This window comes from Meles meles, chromosome 20 (assembly GCF_922984935.1).
Source record: "Meles meles chromosome 20, mMelMel3.1 paternal haplotype, whole genome shotgun sequence".
Taxonomy (NCBI): domain Eukaryota; kingdom Metazoa; phylum Chordata; class Mammalia; order Carnivora; family Mustelidae; genus Meles; species Meles meles.
In genome coordinates, this window is record NC_060085.1 from 58245553 (window position 1) to 58269170 (window position 23618).

At 44.9% G+C, this 23618-nt stretch overlaps 1 protein-coding gene and 1 pseudogene across 1 annotated transcript in view; both read right to left on the minus strand.

Moving 5' to 3' along the window:
* Positions 1-23618, minus strand: part of RAB7A (RAB7A, member RAS oncogene family) — a 72175-nt gene that overhangs the window by 1845 nt on the left and 46712 nt on the right. The window contains exons 2-5 of the mRNA XM_045990899.1: positions 16682-16742; positions 14899-15025; positions 5449-5667; positions 3776-3904 (exon numbers count right to left, since the gene is read on the minus strand). Of these exons, the coding sequence (XP_045846855.1) occupies positions 3776-3904; positions 5449-5667; positions 14899-15025; positions 16682-16734 (528 nt within the window). The 5' untranslated portion in view covers positions 16735-16742. The remainder of the gene's footprint in view (positions 1-3775; positions 3905-5448; positions 5668-14898; positions 15026-16681; positions 16743-23618) is intronic.
* On the minus strand, positions 9571-12067 carry LOC123932561 (annotated as a pseudogene).

Consider the following 23618-nt stretch of genomic DNA (forward strand, 5'->3'; position numbering starts at 1 on the left):
AGACGTCAACACGGGCTAGATTTTGGCAGCTCTCAGCACTTCCACAAGGCAAGTGTGGGCTGGAGCATGAGTGCTACCTGCCCTCTCAGTTCCAAAACATTCCTCTAGTTCCCTGTTTGCCATTCATTTTTCTGGACTAACGGTCCACTTTCTTTTTCTTCTTCTTTTTTATTTATTTGACAGAGAGAGACAGCGAGCAAGAAGGAACACAAGTGGGGTGAGTGGGAGAAGCAGGCTTCCTGCTGAGCAGGGAGCCCGCTGTGGGGCTTGATCCCAGGACCCTGAGATCATGATCTGAGCTGAAGGCAGACGCTTAATGACTGAGCGACCCAGGCACCCCTCCATTTTCTTTTTCTTTCAAAGGCTTAGGAGGGTTTTGCCTCTAAATGCTGCATACTCAGAAACCAGCTATGGATGAATTGTATCAGCAACCGTGGTGAGAGGTCACAGGAGATGGACCGTGGTCAGTTTAGTGTGACTTTTTGCTGAAATAACATGGGTCCAGTGCACAGCAGCTGTCCACTTCCTGGTTTAAGAAAATAGTTTGTCACTTAAACACTGAGAACCTATGTGACAGGAACTGTTCTATAAAAGTAAAAACCTCCAAGGAATACACATGGGAAGAAGGTCTACTGAGACAGACCACGGAGCGTACAGTTCAGTGGTTTGTCGTATATTCACAAGCTGAGCAACCATCCCCACTAATTCCACAGATTCTCTTCACAGCACGGAAACCCTGCCCCTATCAGCAGTCACTCCCCAGACACTCTCAAGGCCTAGCAACCACTGACATCTTCTGTCTTAACAGACTGGCCTATCTTGGCTGTTTCATTTGATGGACACTTGTTTGTTTCTGCCTTTTGGCTGTTATGAGTAATGCTATTACGAATATTCATGTATGAGACTGTGTGTGGACAGGTTTTGGTTTCTCCTGGGTATGCACCTAGGAGTGGAACTGCTGGGTCATAGGGTGACACGTTTAACTTTTTGAGGAACTGCCAGTCTGCTTTCCAAAGTGGGTGCATCATTTCACATTCCCACCAGCACCTAGGAATATATTTAATATGAAAGGCAAAGGATGTGAAAAATGATACAGTTTTATTGAAGGACAGCACAGAAGACTTAAAATAACAGCTGTTATGGACTGAATGTTTGTGTCTCTCCAAAATTTCTACGCTGAAATCCTAATCCCCAAGGTGCTAGTATTAGGATTAAGAAAGTAATGAAGGTGAAAAGAGGTCATTAAGGGTGGGGTCCTGATTTGACAGGATGAGTGTGTCTTTCTTTTTTTTTTAATATTTTATTTATTTATTTGGCAGAGAGAGATCACAAGTAGGCAGAGAGGCAGGCAGAGAGAGAGGGAGAGGGAAGCAGGCTCCCTGCTGAGCAGAGAGCCCCATGCGGGACTCGATCCCAGGACCCTGAGATCATGACCTGAGCTGAAGGCAGCGGCTTAACCCACTGAGCCACCCAGGCGCCCTGAGTGTGCCTTTCTAAGAAGAGACACAGGGAGTGTGTGCGTGCGTGCACGTGTGTGTGTGTTTCCCCACTTGCTCACACTTGCTCTCGCGCTCTGTGAGCACAGAGGAAAAGCCACGCACCAGAGGACACAAGGAGAAAGACGGCAGTCTGCAAAAACTGGTAAGAGCGCCCTCAGCAGAAACGGAATCTGCTGGCACCTTGATTGTAAGCTTCTGGCCTCCAGAACTGAGGGCAGATAAAGCCTGCTGTTCTGCTCCCCAGTCTGCAATACTTTTAATGGTACCCAGAGCACACCAGTAAGACAGCTCTAATGCGGAATAACAAACAGAATCTCAATAAGGTTTTGTATTTGGGAGGGGTGAGGAAAGAAGGTGGAACTGCAATAAAAATCTCAGACTAAAAGGAAAATGCACCAAAATAGCCAAGAAAAAAACACACAAAAATGTTTTTTTGTCAGTCACTAGTCACCTGTCAGTGGAGGGAGACTTGCCTAGCAGAGGGGATATTACACCATAAAGGAAGTCAAATCACAACGGTCCAGGCAAGGAACATGCACGCTGCTGAACAAACTGGGCAGACCAGAAAAAGATCCCAACATACATAAGCATTTAGTACACAAAGGTAATGCTTCAATCCATGGGGGAAAGTGGTTTATCTAACAATCTAACAAACTAATATTTGAAACGATTGACTATCCCTCTAAAAGAAAAACACGAGTCCCTAATTTCCTGCCATAAACCAAAATAAGTTCAGTTGAATTGGACAATAAATAGTAACAGTTATAATTAGACAATAAATAATCTGGCGCAGGAAACCCAGACATTTGAAGTGACACACCTAACAAAAACTACTTTTGCCTATGCCCCAGGAAGACAAGAGTTGGAAAAGTCACTCACAACACCGGTCAAGTTAACCCCCACTCACAGGAGCGATGGGCACCCGGGCCAGCGCCAGGTGCTGGCGGCGTGCGGCAGGGGCCCAGCGACAGGCAGCGCCGCAGCGGAGTTCCAGATGGCGCCGGCCACTTGCTGCTGAGCAGGGAAGAGGAAGGACTGAAGTACTGCCGTCCTCGAGGAAAGCAATCTGGCACCATCTTTTGAAAGCACATATACCTTTCAATCTAACAATCTTACTCCTGAGAGGCTAGCGTGCAGGAACAAAAAAGCATTCTAATAAGGCTACCGGGACAGCAATATTCAGAGAGAGAAACTGATGGTGATGCCAGTCAACAGGGAGCTGGTGGAAACAACTCCTCAGACCTGTTTCGATTTGCACGCAAGCGTAGGAACATGAGGAAAAGCATATTCGGTTCCTGACCTAGGTGGGAAGGCTGGTTAAAGGAAGGGGGAGAGCGGGTGGCAAACACGTCAGGCCCGCACCCTGTTAGCATCAGGGGCGCTCAGCGGGGGCTCCGAGCATTTTGGGTGCATCGATACCTTTCATCACAGAACACGCAGTCCAGTCCTTGGAACAACCAAGTTAGCTCCCTGCCCAGAGGTCCAGATGCCCTGGCCTGCTGAGAAGCGGTGCTTTCTATAAACCCAGTTTCCTGGAGCTCACAGAACCCGCCTTGCCCTTTACAGCCACCACGTGCCTCGTCAAGAAGCTCTCCGCATCTTCTGGCGCGCGTCTCGCCTCTGACACTCACCTGCTCCTGAGTCTGACATCACAGAGCACGGGTGGTGCCCCACGATCTGTCTTAACTCACCGGCCCTGAAGAGTGGCTGAATCAACAGAGCATTCCACTCCCTTATGCCAACAAGAACAGGGGAGTAAACAACATACACGAGAAAGAAGACCTCACTCAAGGAATACAGTTCCTAGAACTTCTGGTGATCAAACACAAGCACTCAGGAGTGAGCCCGTCTCATTCCGTCCTCACAACCACCCCGCAGCAAGTATCTGACAGAGGAGGGTACGCGAGCTCAGAGATGAGGAAAACAAAACAAAAACCGAACTGGATCTAATGACGGGTCTGTCCCCTCTTTCAGTAGAGGGAGCCATCTGACCGAGGGCTCCTAGGGGTCTCATCCGACAGCATGCAAGGGGAACAAGAACGTCCCCAAATAAGGGTGGCCTCAGCGCATCTTCGCTGCCCTCGCACTGTACAGGTTGTTCACAAGCAAGTGGAATTTCTGGAAGCTTTAGCGGAATGCCTCATGACTTTTCCAGATAAACACATGGGTTTTTCTGGCTACACAAGAGCTAAGAAAGATTAAGGACAAGAAAGCCAGGCAGGGGCTAGGCCGATGGTCAGTCACCAGAGGGAGCCAGACAGCTGCAAGAGACCCACCTGTTTAAGTGCATTCCGTGCAATTGTCTGGAACGCCTGCTCCACATTGATGGCCTCCTTGGCACTGGTCTCGAAGTAGGGAATGTTGTTTTTGCTGTAGCACCAGGCCTGTGCCCGCTTTGTGGCCACCTGGAAGAGGAAACAGGGTGTACGTGTGCTCCTGACAGATGCCGCGAGCACAGGTGAAAGCAGCAGACTGGATGAGGGCGGCAGGGGTTTGAGGAAGGGGGCGGCAGACCTGTCCAAGGTCACACTGCAGGCTTTGTGTAGCACAGCTAGGCCTCACGCCTAAGCCCATTCTATAATCCTTGGTTTCTGACCCTTAGCTGCACTTCTAGGCAGACGATGAAAGGAGCTAGGCTGGCCCAGGAAGTACAGAACTGTTCCTCTTGGGACCTCAGAGGTCCCAGCCCAGGAAATGCCTGGCAGCTTGGTCGTCAGGTTTGCAGTCCCTTGCCCATTACTGCTAGGGTTCCATCACCTGTGCCACAGAATCTGCAGCTCTCACTGACACCCCCGCCTCTCCCACCCGAATTCCTTCCCCATCCCAGCCCACTTTCAGGAACGAGAGGACTGTCACCTAGGAAAGGGAGAAAAAGAGATCAATGGCCAGAAAGAAACCAAGCTATAATTAAGAGTCCATGCTCCCAATCCCAAGAGAAATGCTATTTCAAAGTAAACCAGAGCAATTTTACTCAAAGCCCAAAGTGTAAACTTCCACACACACGGAGATCCAGGCGGGCCCCTGAAGTGCAGGAGCACTCGAGAAGGACAAAATCCAATTCCCTCCTTCCGAGTGCAGAAGGAGAATGGAGGCTCAGAGGGCAGAGACAATGGCCCAAAGTCACAGCCGGCCTGAGACTGCATGGGCACTTAAACCGGGTCTCCTGGGTTCTGGTCCTCAAAGGCAGCTGACCGGAAGACAGTTCACATTCCCACAGGTACTTTTCTGGAGCCATCTGGGCTTTGCACAGAGCCCACCAAACCACAGGTCACCTTAGAAGCCAGTGCCTTTCACAGGAGAAGAAAACAGCAACAGGCCAACCAGAAAGCCACCATTCCCCAAGCTCCTCCAGGTGCCAGGGCTTTTGGGTACACTATCATATGATCCCAGAGTATTCCTGTTACGTAAGTCAAGATTCGGACTCCAAGAAAGATTCCCAAGTAAAAAGTGCACGAGCCAGGCTTTAAATGGAATCTGCCTTTAAATCCAAAAGACCAAAATGCACACTGCAACCAGCCTGAAGTCAAATTACTTCATGGCAACTGAAACGGTGGCCAGCACAGGCAACTCCCCAAAATGCACTTGGTCCTCTGCTGGCCTAATTGCAAAGGGAACACCGCCGCGGACTTTCACTGTCCCCGTTTTGACACAGGGGAAAGAAAAATGGTAGGCCTTGAGCAGATTAGGAAGCAAGGCCCAAAGGCTGGGCAGGTAACTAGCTAGTTATCCCTCCGCTTTACCCCACTCTGGGGCCACACACACACACACACACACACACACTGGGGACTGGTCCTTAGGCAGCATGGCTTTTTACCAATCCAAGCTAAAACAGTACCTGTCATCTAAAACGTAGCTGCCACTTTCAAAAGAAGGCCCAGGAGCCATGACCTAAATGAGGGCAGATTCCTAAGCCTCCACACGAAAGATTCCCGTTATCTTCAGCACTTACTTGTCTGTTTTCGAGGTCAATCTTGTTTCCCAACACAACGAAGGGGAAGTTTTCAGGATCCCGGGGACTGGCCTGGATGAGAAACTCATCTCTCCAGCTATCGAGAGTTTTGAATGTGTTGGGGGCAGTAACGTCAAACACCAGAACGCAGCAGTCTGCGCCTCTGTAGAAGGCCACACCGAGGGACTGGAACCGCTCCTGGCCTGCTGTGTCCCAGATCTGTGGAAGACAGAACATTATTCCTTGGGGGGCCCAGCACTAGGAGTGGGGGACACCAGAGGAAACGCGCTGCATCATGGAGCCACTGAGAGCCAAGTGACTGCAGACTGCAGGACTTGGCAAGCAGAGCGCAGCACTGGGTACCCTACCCCGCCCGGACAGAGGGTGCGTGTGAGCACATGTTCCATGGGGCGCGGGCACCCAGTCTGAACCCTGCTAGAGAATGTGTTTATCCTGATCTGGGCGGTGGTCCAATGAAGAGATATTTATGTAAAATTCACAATGTAAACTTAAGATCTAGGTACTCTGGGAACTTTCTGCAGGTGATGGATACATAGGGAGGTGATTACACGTGAACTGTACATTTAAATCTACATATTTTACTGTATATAAAATTTAGCTGAAAATCATTGTTTTATTTATATTATGACTCAATAATAATAATAAAGCAAACAAAAACACTTGACAGAGAAAGATGAGGGGAAAGACAACAAAAACATACTTTAGAATAGAGGCGAAAGCCAGCTTTTAATCAAAAGAACACCAGGTACTACTGACCAGCTCAAAGAACTTCCTGTCGTTCACTGCCATGCTAAGTTCAAGAGCAAGGATGGATTTCCTTACTGCCCTAGATCCCTAACAAGGCCACCTGGTCAGCCTTAGAGATGATGAGTGTTCTGAGGAATAGTTTCCACACCTCTCAGCAAGTCACCTGGTTTAAGAAAGTGCTTGGGTCAGAAGCAGCAAACCATTACTTCTAGCTGACAGGGGTCTTTAACAGGTGCATTCACTGTTCGCAGGGAACCCACTGAGCTCAGAGTAATGTAAGAAATTGGACCATCCTTTATAACTCAAATAAATGCCAACTTTACGTCTAAATCACCAGCCAACTACCCCAAAAGGCCCAGGGTTTAAACCAAAATGGGAGTGTGGACTGAGTCACTATAGTTTTATTCCCAGAAGCAAATTTTGCAGGATGGCTGAGCGCCCCTGTGAGCAGTGGTGCCTCCCTCCAGAGATCCGGAGCACGTGCGGAACCCGCCCAGTGTCCCTAGGCCATACACAGACTGCGCTCCCAGTTCAGGTAGGAAGAGCACCACAGAGGACCAGGTTATGATGCTTGATTAGAATAAGTAAATATGCACAAGAGACGTAACATAGGACAGGGCAGTGATGTGGAATTTGCCTTTCTTTAAAACTACCAATGTAATCAAAGCTCATGATGTTCTACTAAATCCCCTAACACCTCCCAAAATATTCTCTGAAATGAGTCCTAAAACCTAATGTGTCCTAAAAACCAATCCAGACAGTTGATTTACTCTTGGGGACTGGCTCAAATGACACTACCACAAGCAGGGGCTGAGCCAGAACTTAAACACGGACTGCAGGGCTGGAAACAGCACTCAGAACCCCTAAAGAAGGTCCAATGAAGCAATAGGACTACACACGCTAAACTCTGCCCCACAGACTGGCCAAGAGCAGCCTGGAAGGGGACTACTGTGGTTACCAATGTCAGGGCTGAGCAAAAGTGCACCTTTCAGCTTTTTGTCAAATAGTCAAGAGCCCAAGCGTTACTCTTAAGAGGAGGACAGTTCTGAGAAGACTGCCTCAGCCTTTTCTCTCAATGTGCACGACCCTCCATAACCAGTACATGAAAACGTGGCTGCCAGGACTCTTGGCCACAACTCCCAGAGCAGGGAGCCTGACCCCGGCAGCCCACTCCATTCCCAGGAACCAACCACTATATACACTATCTCCATACACTTCACTCTGGCAAGAACCTTTCTAAACTAGGACTTGCCGGGACAGCCATGGAACGTCGGCCTGACTGTGGAGTAGAGGTAGGAGGCTGTCCTGAATGTCCGTGTGGGGCACAGGAGTGCTCAGGCCACTGGTAAAGGCAGCAGCCACTCAAAGAGAACCAGAGGGAAGTGAGGACGACTTCCATGTAAGCGCGAAGAGCCATACGAACAAACTCAAAGGCAATTATCCTACCTGCCTCTCATCATGATGGGGAACTGCAAGCAACTCCCAATACAACAGACAAAGCATGTATGTATAGACAAAATTCGATCTCTGTTGTCAGTGGATAACCAGTACAAGGACTGCTGGTGATGTCTGCTTTTGAGCTTTTCTGCTTTTCCAACGTCCTACAGTGAATATATGTCTCCGAGTGAAAAAAGGGAACCCTTCGTCATTAACAGGGAGGCTGATGGATGGAGCGGGGAGCTCAAGAGCCTGGTCATACAATAAGAAAAGTAGAAATAGACAACCACTTCTATGAAGAGAAAGGAGGAAAAAACAAGAACTTAAATCTAGACTTTGACAAATTACAAACAAAAATCCCCCCCCCACCCCATGAGAGGAGTAACACTGTTACTATGTAGACATTTGGGTAAGTAAAGCCAAAGCCAGAAACCCCCTGAAACACCGGGCACCCTCCCACATAAAGACCATCTTCACGAGCTCATTTGTCACTCTAGGTATCCACACCGCAGGGTTTTTATGTAGCTGAAATATCACACCACGCATCACTGCGCTCCGCCCCACCCGCCTCTCTGCCCACGTGAAACATCACAGTGCTCTCTGACAGCAGCTCACACCTCTACTGCTGCCCAAAAACTCAGAGAGCAATTTTATTCTTGTTCTTTAAAAACATATTGCTGCCAAATTTCCACAACTGTAAGGACCTCAGTAATGAATGCTAACTTACAGAGCCTCTTCTGTATTTCTGATTGCTTGTTTAGGGCAGAATCCCAAGAGGAGAATTACGTAAGAACTCTAGGACTCTTGAGAGAACCAAATGGGTACTTGGAACGCTCATACACAGAGAAGACAGAGTAAGGCACTAAGAAGTCAAGTTGAAAACTGTGGTTATTCTTAACTTTTTTTTTTTTTTTAAAGATTCTATTTATTTATATGAGAGAGAGAGAAAAAACGTGTGCAGAAGCAGGGTGGGGGGGGGTTAGAGGTAGAGGGAGAAGCAGGCTTCCCGCCGAGCTGGGAGCCCAAAGCGGGACCCTGAGATCATGAGCCAAAGGCAGGTGCTCAACTGACTGAGCCACCCAGGCGGCCTCTTAGCAACTTTCAAAATTAATTTATCTTCACACCTAGAAAAGTACAGTCCTATGACTGTAATCTTTTAAATATTTTAATATGAATTTTAATAGAAATATCTTATTTTCTGGGATGCCTGGGTGGCTCAGTCGTTAAGTGTCTGCTTTCAGCTCAGGTCATGATCTCAGGGTCCTGGGATCCAGCCCCACATCAGGCTCCCTGCTCAGCGGGAAGCCTGCTTCTCCCTCTTCCTCTCCCCCTCCCCCTCCCCTGTGCTTGTGTTCCCCCTCTCCCTATCTCTGTCATAAATAAATTAAAAAAAAAAAAAAAAAAAAGGTATCTTATTTTCTACAAAGCATACCCATGTATCTATTTACCCATACTCCAATGTGACAAATACTAACAGTGCCACCATAATGTCAGTTTCTTTTTTTTTTTTTTTAAAGATTTTATTTATTTATTTGACAGAGATCACAAGTAGGCAGAGAGGCAGGCAGGCAGAGAGAGGAAGGGAAGCAGGCTCCCTGCTGAGCAGACAGCCAGATGTGGGGCTCGATCCCAGATCCCTGGGATCATGACCTGAGCTGAAGGCAGAGGCTTTAACCCACTGAGCCACCCAGGCACCCCTGAATATTTACTTTCTACATGAGGGACTCTCTGCTTTTAAAATATTGTGATATGACCACCTTTTAGTTCTACTGATGATAAATATATGTTACTATTTATGATCAGTAATTTTAAATGATACTTTATATTGAAATAGGATACTTTCCCCCCATATCCATGATTTACTTATTTTATGAGCAGAAGTGTGCTCGCTTCGGCAGCACATATACTAAAATTTTATGAGCAGAAGTTTAATCCCTTTCACCTATTTCTCCTATTTCCCATCCCTACCCCTCTGGCCACCACCAGTTTCTTCCCTGTACTGATGATTCTGTCTTTGTGTTGTTGTCTGTTGTTTTTTTAGATTCCAAATATAAGAGAAACCATATAGTATTTGTTTCTGTCTGACTGATTTCACTGGGGATGATACTCTCTAGGCCCACCCATGTTGATACAAACAGCAAAATCTCATTCTTTTTTATAAGTACCACATCTTCTTTATCCATTCACCTGCAGATGGACAGCTGGGCTGCTTCCATATGAAATAAGACACTTACCGAGTATTATTATTTTACTTCAAGTCTAATTTTAGTTCTAGAGAAGTTGGTGCTATCTCAAAGGCCTGGACAAGGTTTTATTTTTCTCTTATTTCAGGAAGATCACTTAACAGCAAACACTTGAGGTTTCCTAAGTGGTGCAGAGCAACACTGCCTGTCTGTGAAACACCCACATGAAATTATTTCCATTTCCAACAAGCTTTTATGTAAATTTTCAAGTTTACAAAGTCTCTCTGAACAGTCAGGCTCAATATAATGACTCTTGCACAGCCTTGTTTTTCCAGCATGCTGTGAGCCCGCCATGTGATCAAATCCAACGTTCATGACGGCAGAGCAGTGGCACCACCTGCCTGAACTGTGTGTCTAGAGGGCCTGACGAGGTTGCTGTAGTCCTTCTCCCAGCTCTCCTGGCCCTGTGGCACACCACAGCCCTACAGCACAGTCACTTGGATGCTGCCCGTCAGGGCTGACATCCACTTCACTCAACCAACGCCAGGAGTATCTGGAGTCACAGGACCACGGGGAATTTCTTTAAGCCACCCGACTGCTAGGATATTTTTCCAAAGCGCATCTTCGGACAGCGTTGGCAGGGAGGCAGGGAGTATTCCCTGAGTCTACAGCAGTGCCACCCTGCCCTGTCACCTTTTAAATGTCTAATTCCCTGAATCAAACCCCTGGACATTAGCGGTTTCTTCTGGCAGCTGCCTGGTGATGTCTTTTGTCCAGTTACCCACGGGGCTGTTTGCTGACTGGATACTACTATGCATTATCAACATTTTGTCTGGTCTGTGGTTTTATTGGGAATCTTGTTATTCAAATGTTTAATTTAATGGGGTCTACTATCGATCTTTAATCTTTTATGATTTGTGCTTTCTCGATTTTAAACATCTAAGGTAAAAAAATTATTTTCATTTCTCAAGTTTTCATTTTGTACTTCTTCCATTCAGGTCTTGAACCCTCTGGTTACTCCCCATCCAAAACAGAAAACCACTGGCCCACTCCATTTACTGTATAACTCCCCCTTTTCCCTACTCTCCTGGAAGCTGCCTCTTTACTCAGTGTCCAGCTAGGTGTGCCCTGTCTGTGTGCCCTCTGTTCCCTTGATCTGCATGTCTCTGACAATATCACACTGTTTAAACTACCATGGCTTCACAGTAAGTTACCTTTAACTTTTCTTGCATACTAGATTCCATCTAATGTTTAATACTGGCTGATTCCAAGCTTCTTCCTGAATATAAGGAATTGGGGGGAAAAAAAAAACCACCCACAGCAACTACTACACTTCCCCAACATATTAAATTACATAGGTCTAATCCTGGTTTGTGTGATAGTTTGGAAGTTACATACTCTTACTATTAGGGTCATAATTCTAACAATAAGGATTTGCATACAAGTAAAGTTTATCTCAGTTTATCTTATTTCAGATCTTTCTAAATGGAATCATTTCCCTTCTGCCTGAAGTACATCATTTAGAATTTTCACCATAGAACCTAAGGAAGTACACTTTCATTCTTTGAGGATATTTTTAGCAGGGACAGAACATTGTGCTGAAGGTTTCTTTCAGAATATATTCCACCGTCTGTTGATTTCTTCTGTTACTGTTGAGAGTCAACTGTCAGCCTCATTCCTGTTCCTTTTTAAGGTCATCTTCTTCCTCTGGATGCTTTCGAGTTTGTCTTTTGTTACTGCAATTTCATTACGGTATGTCAAGTTATTTACCCATCTTGGAATCTGGGCTTCCTGAATCTGCGGACTGGTGCCACATCAATTCTGGAAAATTCTCAGCAAATACCATCTCTGATTCATTCTCTTTATTTTGAGATTAAAGGAAGTCTGACCTATCTACTGAATCCTGTCTGTACCTCTCTTTCCTACCATTCTTCCTTTTAGCCCTCTTCTAGGGGATAATGCTAAAAACATTCTTGGATATCCACCTTTTGATTATTGTATTTCATTTTTAGATTTTCTATTAACCTACACCACCTGTTTAGTTTCCTCTCTCCACAGATACGTAAGACTGCCTTATTCCTTTAAATACAAAAACCACTCCGAATGATCAGGGAGCTTTCCATTGGTTCTTACCTTGTTTTCTTTCTTTTTTTTTTTTTTTAATTTTAATTTTTATGTTTTTAAAAGATTTTATTTATTTATTTGACAGACAGAGACCACAAGTAGGCAGAGGAAGGCAGGGGGGGCGGGGAAGCAGGCTCCCCACTGAGCAGAGAACCCGATGCGGGGCTTGATCCCAGGACCCTGGGATCATGACCTGAGCTGAAGGCAGAGGCTTAACCCACTGAGCCACCCAGGTGCCCCTCTTTTTTTTTTTAAAAGATTTTATTTATTTGACAGAGATACAGCAAGAGAGGGAACATAAGCAGAGGGAATGGGAGAAGGAGAAGCAGGCTTCCCGCCGAGGAGGGAGCCCGATGCGGGGCTCGATCCCAGGACCCAAAGATCAGGACCTGAACTGAAGGCAGACGCTTAACGACTGAGCCACCCAGGCGCCCCTTGCCTTGTTTTCTTATTTGGATTATCCTATTGCACACTGCTAAAAGCCTGTGAAAAATATGTGAGGATTCCTCAAGATCTAGGAAGATGATGCCTCTATCCAGAGATCATGGTTTTCATCTCCTTCTAAGTCTTTCAAGCTGGCTGCAACAGTGCGAGGGCCAGCTTTTGTTTCAACCTTTCAGAAACATGTTCTCTCCCCAATGTTTCCAGAGTCTATTGACCGTGGTTCTCCAGGTGCTGTTCACTCCAGCAGTGCAGCGCTGCAGGGTTCCAGCTTAGTAGGGCATGTGGGGCCCTGCACCTAGGAGGAGCTGGGCTCTGACTTCGGAAATCAGCCCACACTGCCGTCGAAGCCACAGCCTGGCCCGACAGCTGTTCTTGCTGGTATAGGGACCAGCTTTCAGTCTGGCTGGTGTGCACGTCAAATCTGCAGGTAGTACTTGATGCCAGCATCCTAAAGGCATTCCATTTCCTTCTCCCTCCTGGTGTCCCCAAGAACTCCTCTGACATTCCTTTTTAAGTAATTTTTCTTCTCTCTCTAGTTGCTCTTACAATTTTGTTTTTGGTGTTCGCAATTTTGAGTCTTCTGGTAATCTGCTCACTTTTCACAGCTTACTGTTTTCTTCAATTGTGTTTAATCTGCAGGTTAACTGTTCATTTGGTTTATTGCAATGACCACGTTTTCACTTCTTTAAGTTTTAAGTTCTCTATATCCTCATTTTAAAAATAGTATCCTTTTCCATTATGGTTTCAATTCCTTTTTAAAAAAAATCTCTAGTCATTGTGAACATTTTTTGTGGTACATTATTTCCTCATGTGGCTATGACCTCATCTTCTGTCCTGAGGTGGAAAGTCTTCCTATAGAATGGTCTTATCTCTGCTTTCCTCAGGAATGACAGGCATTATGGGTTTATGTCAAAGGCTTTAACCTTTCTGTCGAATGCAGAGTATAAGCTCAGAACCCAGACATGAGCACAGTGGAACTGAGAGTCTCCAACAAGAAGGCAAAGAGGCAAAGCCTCAAGCACATTTCATAGAGGAGCTTTGCCACTTCTTTGGGTTGAGGGTATTTGATCCCGTTTTCACAACTTTCCACAGTCCTGGGTGAGTGTGAGAGTGAATGAGACAGAGAATGAGAGAGAGAGAGAGAGAGACGGAGAGAGGATGTGTGTATGTCTCCGCAGGGGAGTGTGCTAGTGGAGTTCTAGCTCCCCCACCTTTGCAGTCACATCTCCTGCCCCTGGCGAGCAATTAAACTCTAGTCTGGTTATAAACCTGACAAGCATCATGGCAGAAGCCCCCAAGCTTAGCACTAGCTTTCGGTTCCCTCTTCTTTCCTGTAATCTGGAAATTTCTTTTTCTCTCAAGCTTGGTTTATTAAAACTGTAGACATATTTTGAACACCTCTGTGTGTATGCATGGGGGAGGTGAGAAATGAAATCCATATCAGCTCCATCCTGGATGTGTGAGTCAAGGAATGTCCAGAGTCCTCATCCTCTGGGAGCATGTCACAGCTTGAGGTTCATGTCTGTAAAAACCTCTACCTGTAACACTTGGATCATTCAAACATTTTGGGGCAAGCCTGGTGTTTTCTAGGACTACAGTGGAATAAAAATCACATCTGTCTCAAAAAAAAAAAAAAATCACATCTGTCTCTAGAGGCCTAGTCTGCTAGGGAACTCATTTAACACAGGAAGAAACAAGTGCTGTGAAGATAGGAGTTTCAGAAGACAACCTGGGACAAAAGTTGGAGACTTGGGGATGAAGACAAAGATGGGACAAAGGAGCTGGGATGCAAGCAGACAGGTGCAAGACAGGTTTGTTTAAGAGCAACACATGGTGTGGAAGGACTGGCAAGACAAAAAAGTGAAGAACAGTTGCAGCCAGAATGAAAAGCCTTTCAAAAGGTCAAATGAAGAAATGTGTATTTTAGCCTAATTGTTGCAGGGAAAAACCCTAAACAATTACGGTGATACACAAAAAAGCTAGCTGGTTTAACAGAAACACAACTTTGGTGGCTATAGATAAGACAAGAGAAGCCAGAAAAATAGGGAAACTACATGAACAGCTACTATAAGAAACTAGGAGAGACCCAAAGATGTTCTGGGTCTCTCCTAGTTCTAAAATACTATGCAGGGATATTAAGAAAGGAATGAGTTACATATTTTGGAGACACAGCAAGACAGAGCCTGTAGGTTGTCAAATTCAGCAAAATACAAAAAAAAAAACAAACAACAAATAACAACAACAACAATAAAAAGGAACTCCAATTAAATTTGAACTTTGGGAAAACAATGAAAACTTTCTAGTATGTCTCATGCAATATCTGGGTCATACTTGAAGTCCTGTATTTTATCTGGCAATCCTACTTGCGGCCAATTATCCATGAATATGGTAATGGGAAATAAAGAAAAGGAAGGGGAAATGCCTAGGCATGAACAAACGTTTCAGACCAAATGAACAAGGCTTGGCTGGCAAAGCGGCAAAGACGTGTGCTTACCTGCATTGTAACTAGTCTGTCATCCACCATCACCTCCTTTGTCAGAAAGTCTGCTCCTATTGTAGCTTTGTACTGATTACTGAACTTCTTGTTCACATACTGGTTCATGAGTGATGTCTTACCAACTCTGAAATTGGAGGAAAACCACAAATATAGGTCAACTAGGAAGGGACGGAAAACAGATTCTGATACTTGAAGCTCTGAAGATACGGGCCTACCTTAGAGAACAAGAACTGTGATCACAATAGAGAGCTACCCCAGCCAACTGCCCAGCGTTACTCATTCGAGACTGTATTTTCTCCTGGGATAAAAACATGGGGCACGGATGTGGGCCAGATGTTGAAAAGCTGCTTGTAAGCTTTGGTACAAGCAACTCAGATGGTAGAAACTAGTATTACTTTTTTCCTTCCAGAAAGATGTCAGCAAATACTCTCCTTCTGAAAGGAGCTACAGCAGTAAGATCACTCCACCATTCCAAAAATATCTCTGCTGTCTTGGGTGTCTTTCCATTTAGGGGTTGCTATTCAATCCAAGAAAGTAATAGCACAGGAGGAAGTCACCGGCTGCGAGCAGACATACACACCAGTAAGCCACCTGCTGCTTCCAAGTTTAAAATCTGAAGTGGACAAAGCATCAATATTCTACACCAAATCAGAATTTCCTCAGAGTATGCTCCTCCAGAGATGTTTTTCAGTAAGAAAACTCAGGAAGAGACGACATGTGGGGGTCTTTGGGTGATGAGATTAGTTAGGGCAGGCTGAAGACAATACAAAAGCCTTCAGAGTCAATGGGAACACCTTCCTCTCCCACTAAGGAACATTCATTTTCATATGCAGAGGACGGGGAAGTACATTTATGGCTTAGGGCAGTGTTCTCCAACCCAGGCCACCTGGATCTGAATTTTCAGGGGAAAAGCCAGGAGATCTGTAATCAAATAAAGGCCTGATGATTCTTTCCAGGCAAGTTTGGGGCTGAAACAGTACCTCTTTCAATTCTGACAGCACACCAGAGTCATCAGGAGTAAGGGAGGGGAAGGGAGGAACAGAGACAGAGAGATGTGTGTATTTAAGTACTGCTACCTAGGCCCAACCCACTGGTCTGGAAAAATGCTAACTTAAAAGGCTGCTCAGGCAATTAAAAAAGCCGCCAGGGTAGAAAACCATTGCCTTTTTAAAGGGCAGGGAGCTTTGGGATAAGGAGGTACACCTGCATTTATTATTATTATTAAAAAAAAATACACAGTTTCTAGTTGGTCTAAGGTTTCAAAGGTCACTTCAGATGCTGAGTCTGAAAAGTCTCCCACAGAACCGTAACAGCTACTGAAGAGCTGGTTACTTACTTAGTGGCAGATCTAGGATCAGAATCCAGTTCTCCAGACCCAGGCTCTTTGGAATATAGGCCCAAATCTGGCATAGCAGTGGGAGGATATTGCACAGCACACCCCAAACCCACGACTGGCAGGCACGAGGTCAGTGGCAACAAATGTACATAAACAGAACTCCCTTGTCTAACCAACTCGGAAAAAAAGGAATTCCATGAGACTATTCTTGAATTTAAACAGCTACCCTTTCCCCCAAATCATGCCAAAGAACAGGGAAGGAAGGGTTATAGAACAAGAGATCATTCAAATTGCTGCTGTGCCTGAAAAAGCAGGAGACCTAGGGCCCTACTGCCCTGCTATTAGAGAAGAAACTGCCAAATGTCAGCATGGAGGGCACCAGCTTCAAGGAGTTCACATTTAATCCTAGCCAACACATTAGTTCAAACAGTGAGAAACACTCACCCAGAATCTCCCAGGATGATAACCTTCAGCAACACTTTCTTCCTAGAGGTCATCCTTCAAACTGAAAGGAGAAAGGAGAAAAGCACTGTGAGAGTGACAGAAATGCCAAGGCAAACCACGCCCCCCAGCGTAAGCATCAAAACAACTAAGAACCATTGAGCCCTGAACCTTCCCGTTGGCTATTTCCCTGCCATCCGGGGGGACTGGATGGAGAGCAGTATCAGTCATTACCACTCTGGCCCCAAGCTGGGCAAAATAGTGAGACAGGCTCATCCTGCCTCTCTGAGCAGTCTAAAAGAACGTATTCTCCTCTTGGATGTTGGGGAAATAACTGTTTACATATAAAAAAGGTAGGTAAGGAAGTGGGCTCAGTAAAGCCTGTTGTTATTCTTTTACAGTTTGGGAGAACAAGGTAGTCAAAACTAGGTCTTAGAAAAGCTACTTTTTAGTTTCGTTTCTATTTATTTATTTATTTATTCTTAAAGATTTTATTTATTTATTTATTTATTTTTTAAAATATTTTATTTATTTGACAGAGAGAAATCACAACTAGGCAGAGAGGCAGGCAGAGAGAGAGGAGGAAGCAGGCTCCCTGCGGAGCAGAGAGCCCGACGTGGGGCTCGATCCCAGGACCCTGGGATCATGACCTGAGCCGAAGGCAGAGGCTTTAACCCACTGAGCCACCCAGGCGCCCCAAGATTTTATTTATTTATTTGACAGAGAGAGATCACAAGTAGACAGAGAGGCAGGCAGGGAGAGAGGGAGAAGTAGGCTCCCTGCTGAGCAGAGAGCCCGACGCAGGGCTGATCCCAGGATTCTGAGATCATGACCTGAGCTGAAGGCAGAGGCTCAACCCTCTGGCCACCAAGGCGCCCCTCATTTTTTTTTATTTTTAAAAGATTTGTGTGTGTGTGTTTGTGAGAGAGAGAGAGAGAGAGAGTGAGTGCGCACACATTGGAGCTCACACAGGGGGAGGAGCAGGCTCCCTGCTGGGCAAGAAGCCTGCTGTGGGTGGGAATCGATCCCAGGACCCTGGGATCAGGACCTGAGCCAAAAGCAGATGCTTAATGGAGCCACTCAGGTGTCTCTTAGTTTCTTTTTTAATCACCTAGCTTCTAGAAGGCTGAGAGGCTGGCTACAGTGACTGTGACTTTATCCTTGTTGCTAGTATTTGCTTGTGTAATAGTCTTAACATCTAATACTCCTTTGAGTGAATTAAGTGTTTAAGCAGCCATTCCTGCCTTTTACTTAATATACCAAAACTCTGGGGAAACATCTCTGAACTTCAGTTTGTGGGATCATTTCCTTAGGACCCAGCAACAGCCATGGGGTGGGGTGCGGGTGGGGGGCACAATCTTAGAGTCAAATTCACAAGACTATCACAAGCCATACATTCACTTATCACAGGCCATACCTGGCATGCATCTACTGAGAAGGACTGGCACAGAACACAGCTTGTTGGCTGTTCTTTCAACAGTCCACACAGCAGATGGCTCAGGTGTAGGGAGACAGTGTGGGTTCAAGCCCTGACTTAAACCTTCACTGTTGAGGTGATCCAATCATCTCTTTTAATAGCTACACTGTCCCCTTGTGAGGAACACACACAGCCCAAAAGCCAATGTGCTCTGCGAAGCCCAAGCATGGGGCTCCATCAGGCGCTCACAGCCTCTCCCTGTCCAGATGCAATCACCAACCGGGAGACATTTTACCATGTAAACCACAGCGTCCAGCAAGAGAAGTTGGCAGTCTGCCTTTATTGGGTTCCCCAGAAACAAAGTTAACCAAAGGTCAAATTTTCACACAGGCAAACGGGTTTTGTTTAACTTAAAGATATTGTTTAGGAATGGGGTTACTAAATCAAAACTATAAACATTTTTATGACTTCCACTAATTCACTTTCTTGAAGGATTTTCCAAATTTATACTACAACCACTGTTGCAGTGGTTAACAACAGTCCAAGACTTACATAAGAAAATGACAATCTTACTGAAACAAAGGAAATCTGAATAAATGAAGAGCTATCTCCAACAGGAAGACTTAATGCAGAGATGTAAATTCTCCCCCACTGACACAATCCCAAGGATTTTTTTTTTTTTTTTTTGGAACTTGAAATAATTCTTATTTTATTCATCAAAATAAATTCACAGGAATCCCTCCCATTCCTCTCCTAAAAGAATAATGACAAGAGGAGAGAGGATTTGCCTTAACAGTCTTGGAAAGTATGTTATAAAAATACAGTATTAAAGTATGGGGCTGGAACAGGACTAAACAGAAAAATAACCCAGAAATGAATAATTTGGACAAATATGGCATTATAAAATTCAGTAGCAAAAGGATGAAAAAAAATTCACAAAGTGAAGGCAGCCAGAAAAATCCCGACAATTAAGATCCTTACACTTCATCCTCCAAAACAAAATGCCCTAAGTAGTAAATATTTAAATATAAAAATGAAGTTGAAAGGAATACAATTATTAGCAGGTTTTTCCTGGATGGTAGAATTAAAATAGCTTTGTTTTCTTTATACTATCTTATTGTGACCTTTGGAGAAACCCATTACCCTGAAACTGAAAAAGCTATTTCCACTTCGGAGAAAAATGTTAATCTGCTGATTTTTCAAATAAGTTTTATCGTTACAAAATTAGGCCTTATTCATCATGAAAGATACATGAATGAGGATTTCATTTTCACTTAGGGCCTGCACTCAACAGTGGCTCTGAAGAAACCCAACACGTGGTTTCATCACCAGGATGTTAACGGCTTTAAATTGGCAAAGTTTAGAGCCAGGTTTTTGCACTTACTGTTCTCCAGAATCAAGAATGGGACACTGGTTTCTAGAAAAAAGTTAAGAAAAAACCAAACCAAACCAAACCCGAGCACAACTTTTGCTACAAGAAGCTGCCCAAGCTGCAGTGGCTTTAAAATCTCCACTCACGGGCGCCTGGGTGGCTCAGTGGGTTAAGTCGCTGCCTTCGGCTCAGGTCATGATCTCAGGGTCCTGGGATCGAGTCCCGCATCGGGCTCTCTGCTCAGCGGGGAGCCTGCTTCCCTCTCTCTCTCTCTCTGCCTGCCTCTCTGTCTACTTGTGATCTCTCTCTGTCAAATAAATAAATAAAATCTTTAAAAAAAAAAAAATCTCCACTCACAGTTTTTTCGCTACTGATTTCCATCATCACCTTCATGGATTTCTGAAATTACTTCTTGAAATCCTACAGACTTAGGGGACACCTGGCTGGCACAAGTGGTACAGCATGAGACTCGATCTCAGGGTTGTGAGTTCTAGCCCTAGGCTGGGTACAGAGTTTACTTAAAAAAAAAAAAAAAAAAAAAAAAATCCTACAAACTAGAAACTTGTAACTGGAAAACAGTTTCTAACACAGAGACCGCTCCTTTTACAGGAGAAACTGAAACAGGCAAAGAGGAAGTAAGAGTTGTACAAGGTCCCTAGCCACTGTATTCCTTGGAAATGAACATTTCTGTTAATACCCATTAATTCATTTACATATATCTTCTAATTTTCAGAATAAGGTGTATTCAGAACACATTTCCTTCTTTCTGCTTTCAAACCAAGCCTCATCAGTGTGCTTCAGAGCGATTTCCTTGGAAGAACAAGCCATACGACTTCATAGGCCAAATCCATTCTTTTCCCTCAAGTATAATTTTTTCTCGAATATAAAATCAAAAGCTAGAATTTTTCTGTTAGTTTGGAGCTTTCACTCTCTTATCTCTGAAGCAGAGAAACCAACTGGCCATAAAGGCAGACACAATAAAGAAACCCCCATGTAGGTAAAATCGGGAAAATAATATCCAAGGGTCTGGGCTGGGCAGGGCCAATGAGGTCAGAAAGGGCCCCACAGAATGGTCAGGGGGAGGAGAGCGAGAACAAAGAATTGGTATGGGAAAAAGTGGAGGAGCAGGGGAGGAGGAGAAGTTGGCGGTCAGCAGGCCACTGCAAAGTGTGGCCAGTGCAGCTTTGTGTGGTGATCACAAACACAAGGTGACTGTGTTCCCGTGGAGGAGAGACTAGGGAGTTGCACTATCAAGGAGCTGAAAGCAAAGCATGTGCAAAGCCACCACCACAACAGTGTATAACACAGGAAATGAAGATGAACTAGGTGTTGTATCATGTCCAAGATCACACAGCAATTGGGTGGCAGAGCTGGAATTATCGAACGTGTCAGCCCAGGCCCCCAGTACTCAACCCACCATGCCACTCTGTAGTATCAGCTTTCACTGCCAAGAGGATTCTGGTTCATCAGGGCTGGGGATCAGTCCTTAAGGTTAGGGATTCTGAAAAGTTCCCTCTGGCAATTGAGGCGCACACACCAGATTTGGAAACTCCTGACTTGGGGTCTGGAACTGCTGCTCTGATTTACGTATGTGTCTGATACAGTGACGGCACTGACGTTAGAGGTGCAAGGCTGTAGCAGGTAAACCAGCGTTCGAGAGCCCATTAACATTTTTATTTGCGTGGTGTTGCCAAGTTGCCTACCTCTCTAAGTGGATCAGCTAGATCCTAATCAAACAACTGACTCTTGTGCTACTCTCTCTCCCCCACCCCCAATTAAAGTACTGAATTATAGAAAATTCAGAAAGGTACACAAAAGAATGAGCCAAAGACAAAAAGACACCCACAATTCCAACTCTTAGTAACAATCCTATTAGCACCAGGGTTTAGGTCTAATTTTCCTTCAAATAGTTGAGATTATACTGTTGTATCCTGTCTTTCTGTATTAAATATCCTCCCATGCCCCTGGCATTAAGGTTACAAGATACTGCAGCATATGGATAATCCCACTATTACTAAGCATGCAATTATTTTAAATTATGTATACAATCTGATCACACAAATGTGTTATCACTCAGCAAAATAGTAAGACTATTTTAAAGTCTCTTGAAATTTACTGTCAGAATTATTTTCCAGCTTTATTATTTTCCAGCTTTATTAACAGCCATGCCATCAGTGAACTAGAATTTCCATTTCGCCATACCTCAGCTATCATTAGCACAAATCACTGTTAATCATATAGCTAGAAAAGAGGGTTCCATCTGCATCTCTTAGTTCGGCAGAGGTCAAATATTTCAACCAGAAACCTCTCAGTTGTCTGCTGGTCTTTGCCTGTTTTACCTAGTATAATGTGATTTATTGCATACATAGTCTAAATATAGCATTGAGAAGGAAGCATCACGGGGACACAGATTTCAGAAGTTGTAGGCTCCTGAGCAGATTCAAAAGTACCAGCATGAAACCTCTCCATCCCATTTTCTTCCAAGACTCCGTGCTATAGCTATACCTGACCATTAAAGAAGACCCAGAAGGGGTGCTGGGGTGGCTCAGCTGGTGAAACGCCCACCTTCGACTCAGGTCAAGATCCCAGTTTCCGGGGATAGAGCCCCTGTGTCCCCCATATTCAGATCTCTTCTCAGGAGGGAGGCCAGCTTCTCCCTCTGGCCCTCCCCTAGCTTGCATGCATACACACGCTCTCAAGTTAAATCTTAGAAAAAAAGACAACGCCGACCCCGCAGTCACCTTGCCCTCAAAACCAATGAATTCAAGGCTCAGAGCAAGGCAGGCAAGCACTATGTGCTAAGGTTTTGGAGAAGGTCACAGGGGAGGGAGCGGGAAGCCATATAGTACCACTGTTCTAGCCGCCAAGCTGAACCGTAACGTCTGCTGGAGGTAGATTCTTTCAACTTTCCAAATGGAGCAATCTTATTAGGGCCTACAGTGAAAGAGCAGAGCCTATGAAAGATCAAGAAATAAAGAACACTTTCCTGAGCGCTCTGTGCTGGGCACTACATTACAGGTCATGCATTTAATCCTTACAACCAGGCTGTAAGGTCGAATTCTCATTTAACAGACAAGGAAACAGGAGTTTGCAGGTGGTCCCTGGATCTGTAAAAACTCTCAGATATGAGATGGGAACCGAGGACCGATTACAAAGTGCTTCATCTCAGTCGCTACACTGGGTTGATCACCAAGATCAAAAAGGCGTGTCATGCTTCAAAATAATCCACAGGGTGAGACGGAGAGCACAGCCAAAACAGGACAGGCTGGTAACAGGCTGAGCGATGGGTGCAGGGGCTGCACAGCACTGTTAACACTACTTTTGCACGTATTTGAGATTTTCCGCAATAAAAAACTGTAAATGCAATTCATACTTCTAACAATTTAGGAAAATCTGAAGGAAAAATAAAGAATTTATAAATTTATTTTCACTACCAAAAATACAGTGACAAACTTTTATGGCAAATGTGTCCCAGATTCAGGCTTGATAATCATCTTTGGTTATCCGTGATAATTAGCTTTTGATTTGAGGGCAAGCATACTGTTAGTTTTGCCACAACAGAAATCTTAGGTTAGAAACATCTGGCACATACCTTCTAAAAAGGAAGCCTAAATAAAAAACTATGTTATAACTTTGGTAATAACCTTTTTTTGAAAAAAGATTTACATAATGGGGGGGGGGAGAGAATGAGTAGGGGAAAGGACAGAGGGAGAAGCAGCTCAACTCCCTGTTGAGTAGAGAGCCTGATCCCAGGACCCTGAGATCATGACCTGAGCTGAAGGCAGCCACTTAAATGACTGAGCCAGTCAGGAGACCAAGAAGTTTGTTGTTTTTTTTTTTGTAAGGAGTCATAGAGACTCTATGCCCAACATGGGGTTTGGACCCACGACTCTGAGATCAAGAGTCATGTTCTACCAACTGAGCCAGGCAGGCCCCCCCCAGAAGTAACTTGTTTTAAGATCAGTTTGCGAGAGAAAGGGAGAAGGATAATATGAATTTAGATTCCTCCAACAGAGCAACTTAAGATGAAAGAGAAAAGCTTGAACAAGAGGATTTTTCTTTTCTTTTTTTTTTAAGTAAACTCTACCCTTGAACTCACGATTCCAAGATCAAGAGTCCCATGCTCTGCTATGTGAGCCAGCCAGTGCCCC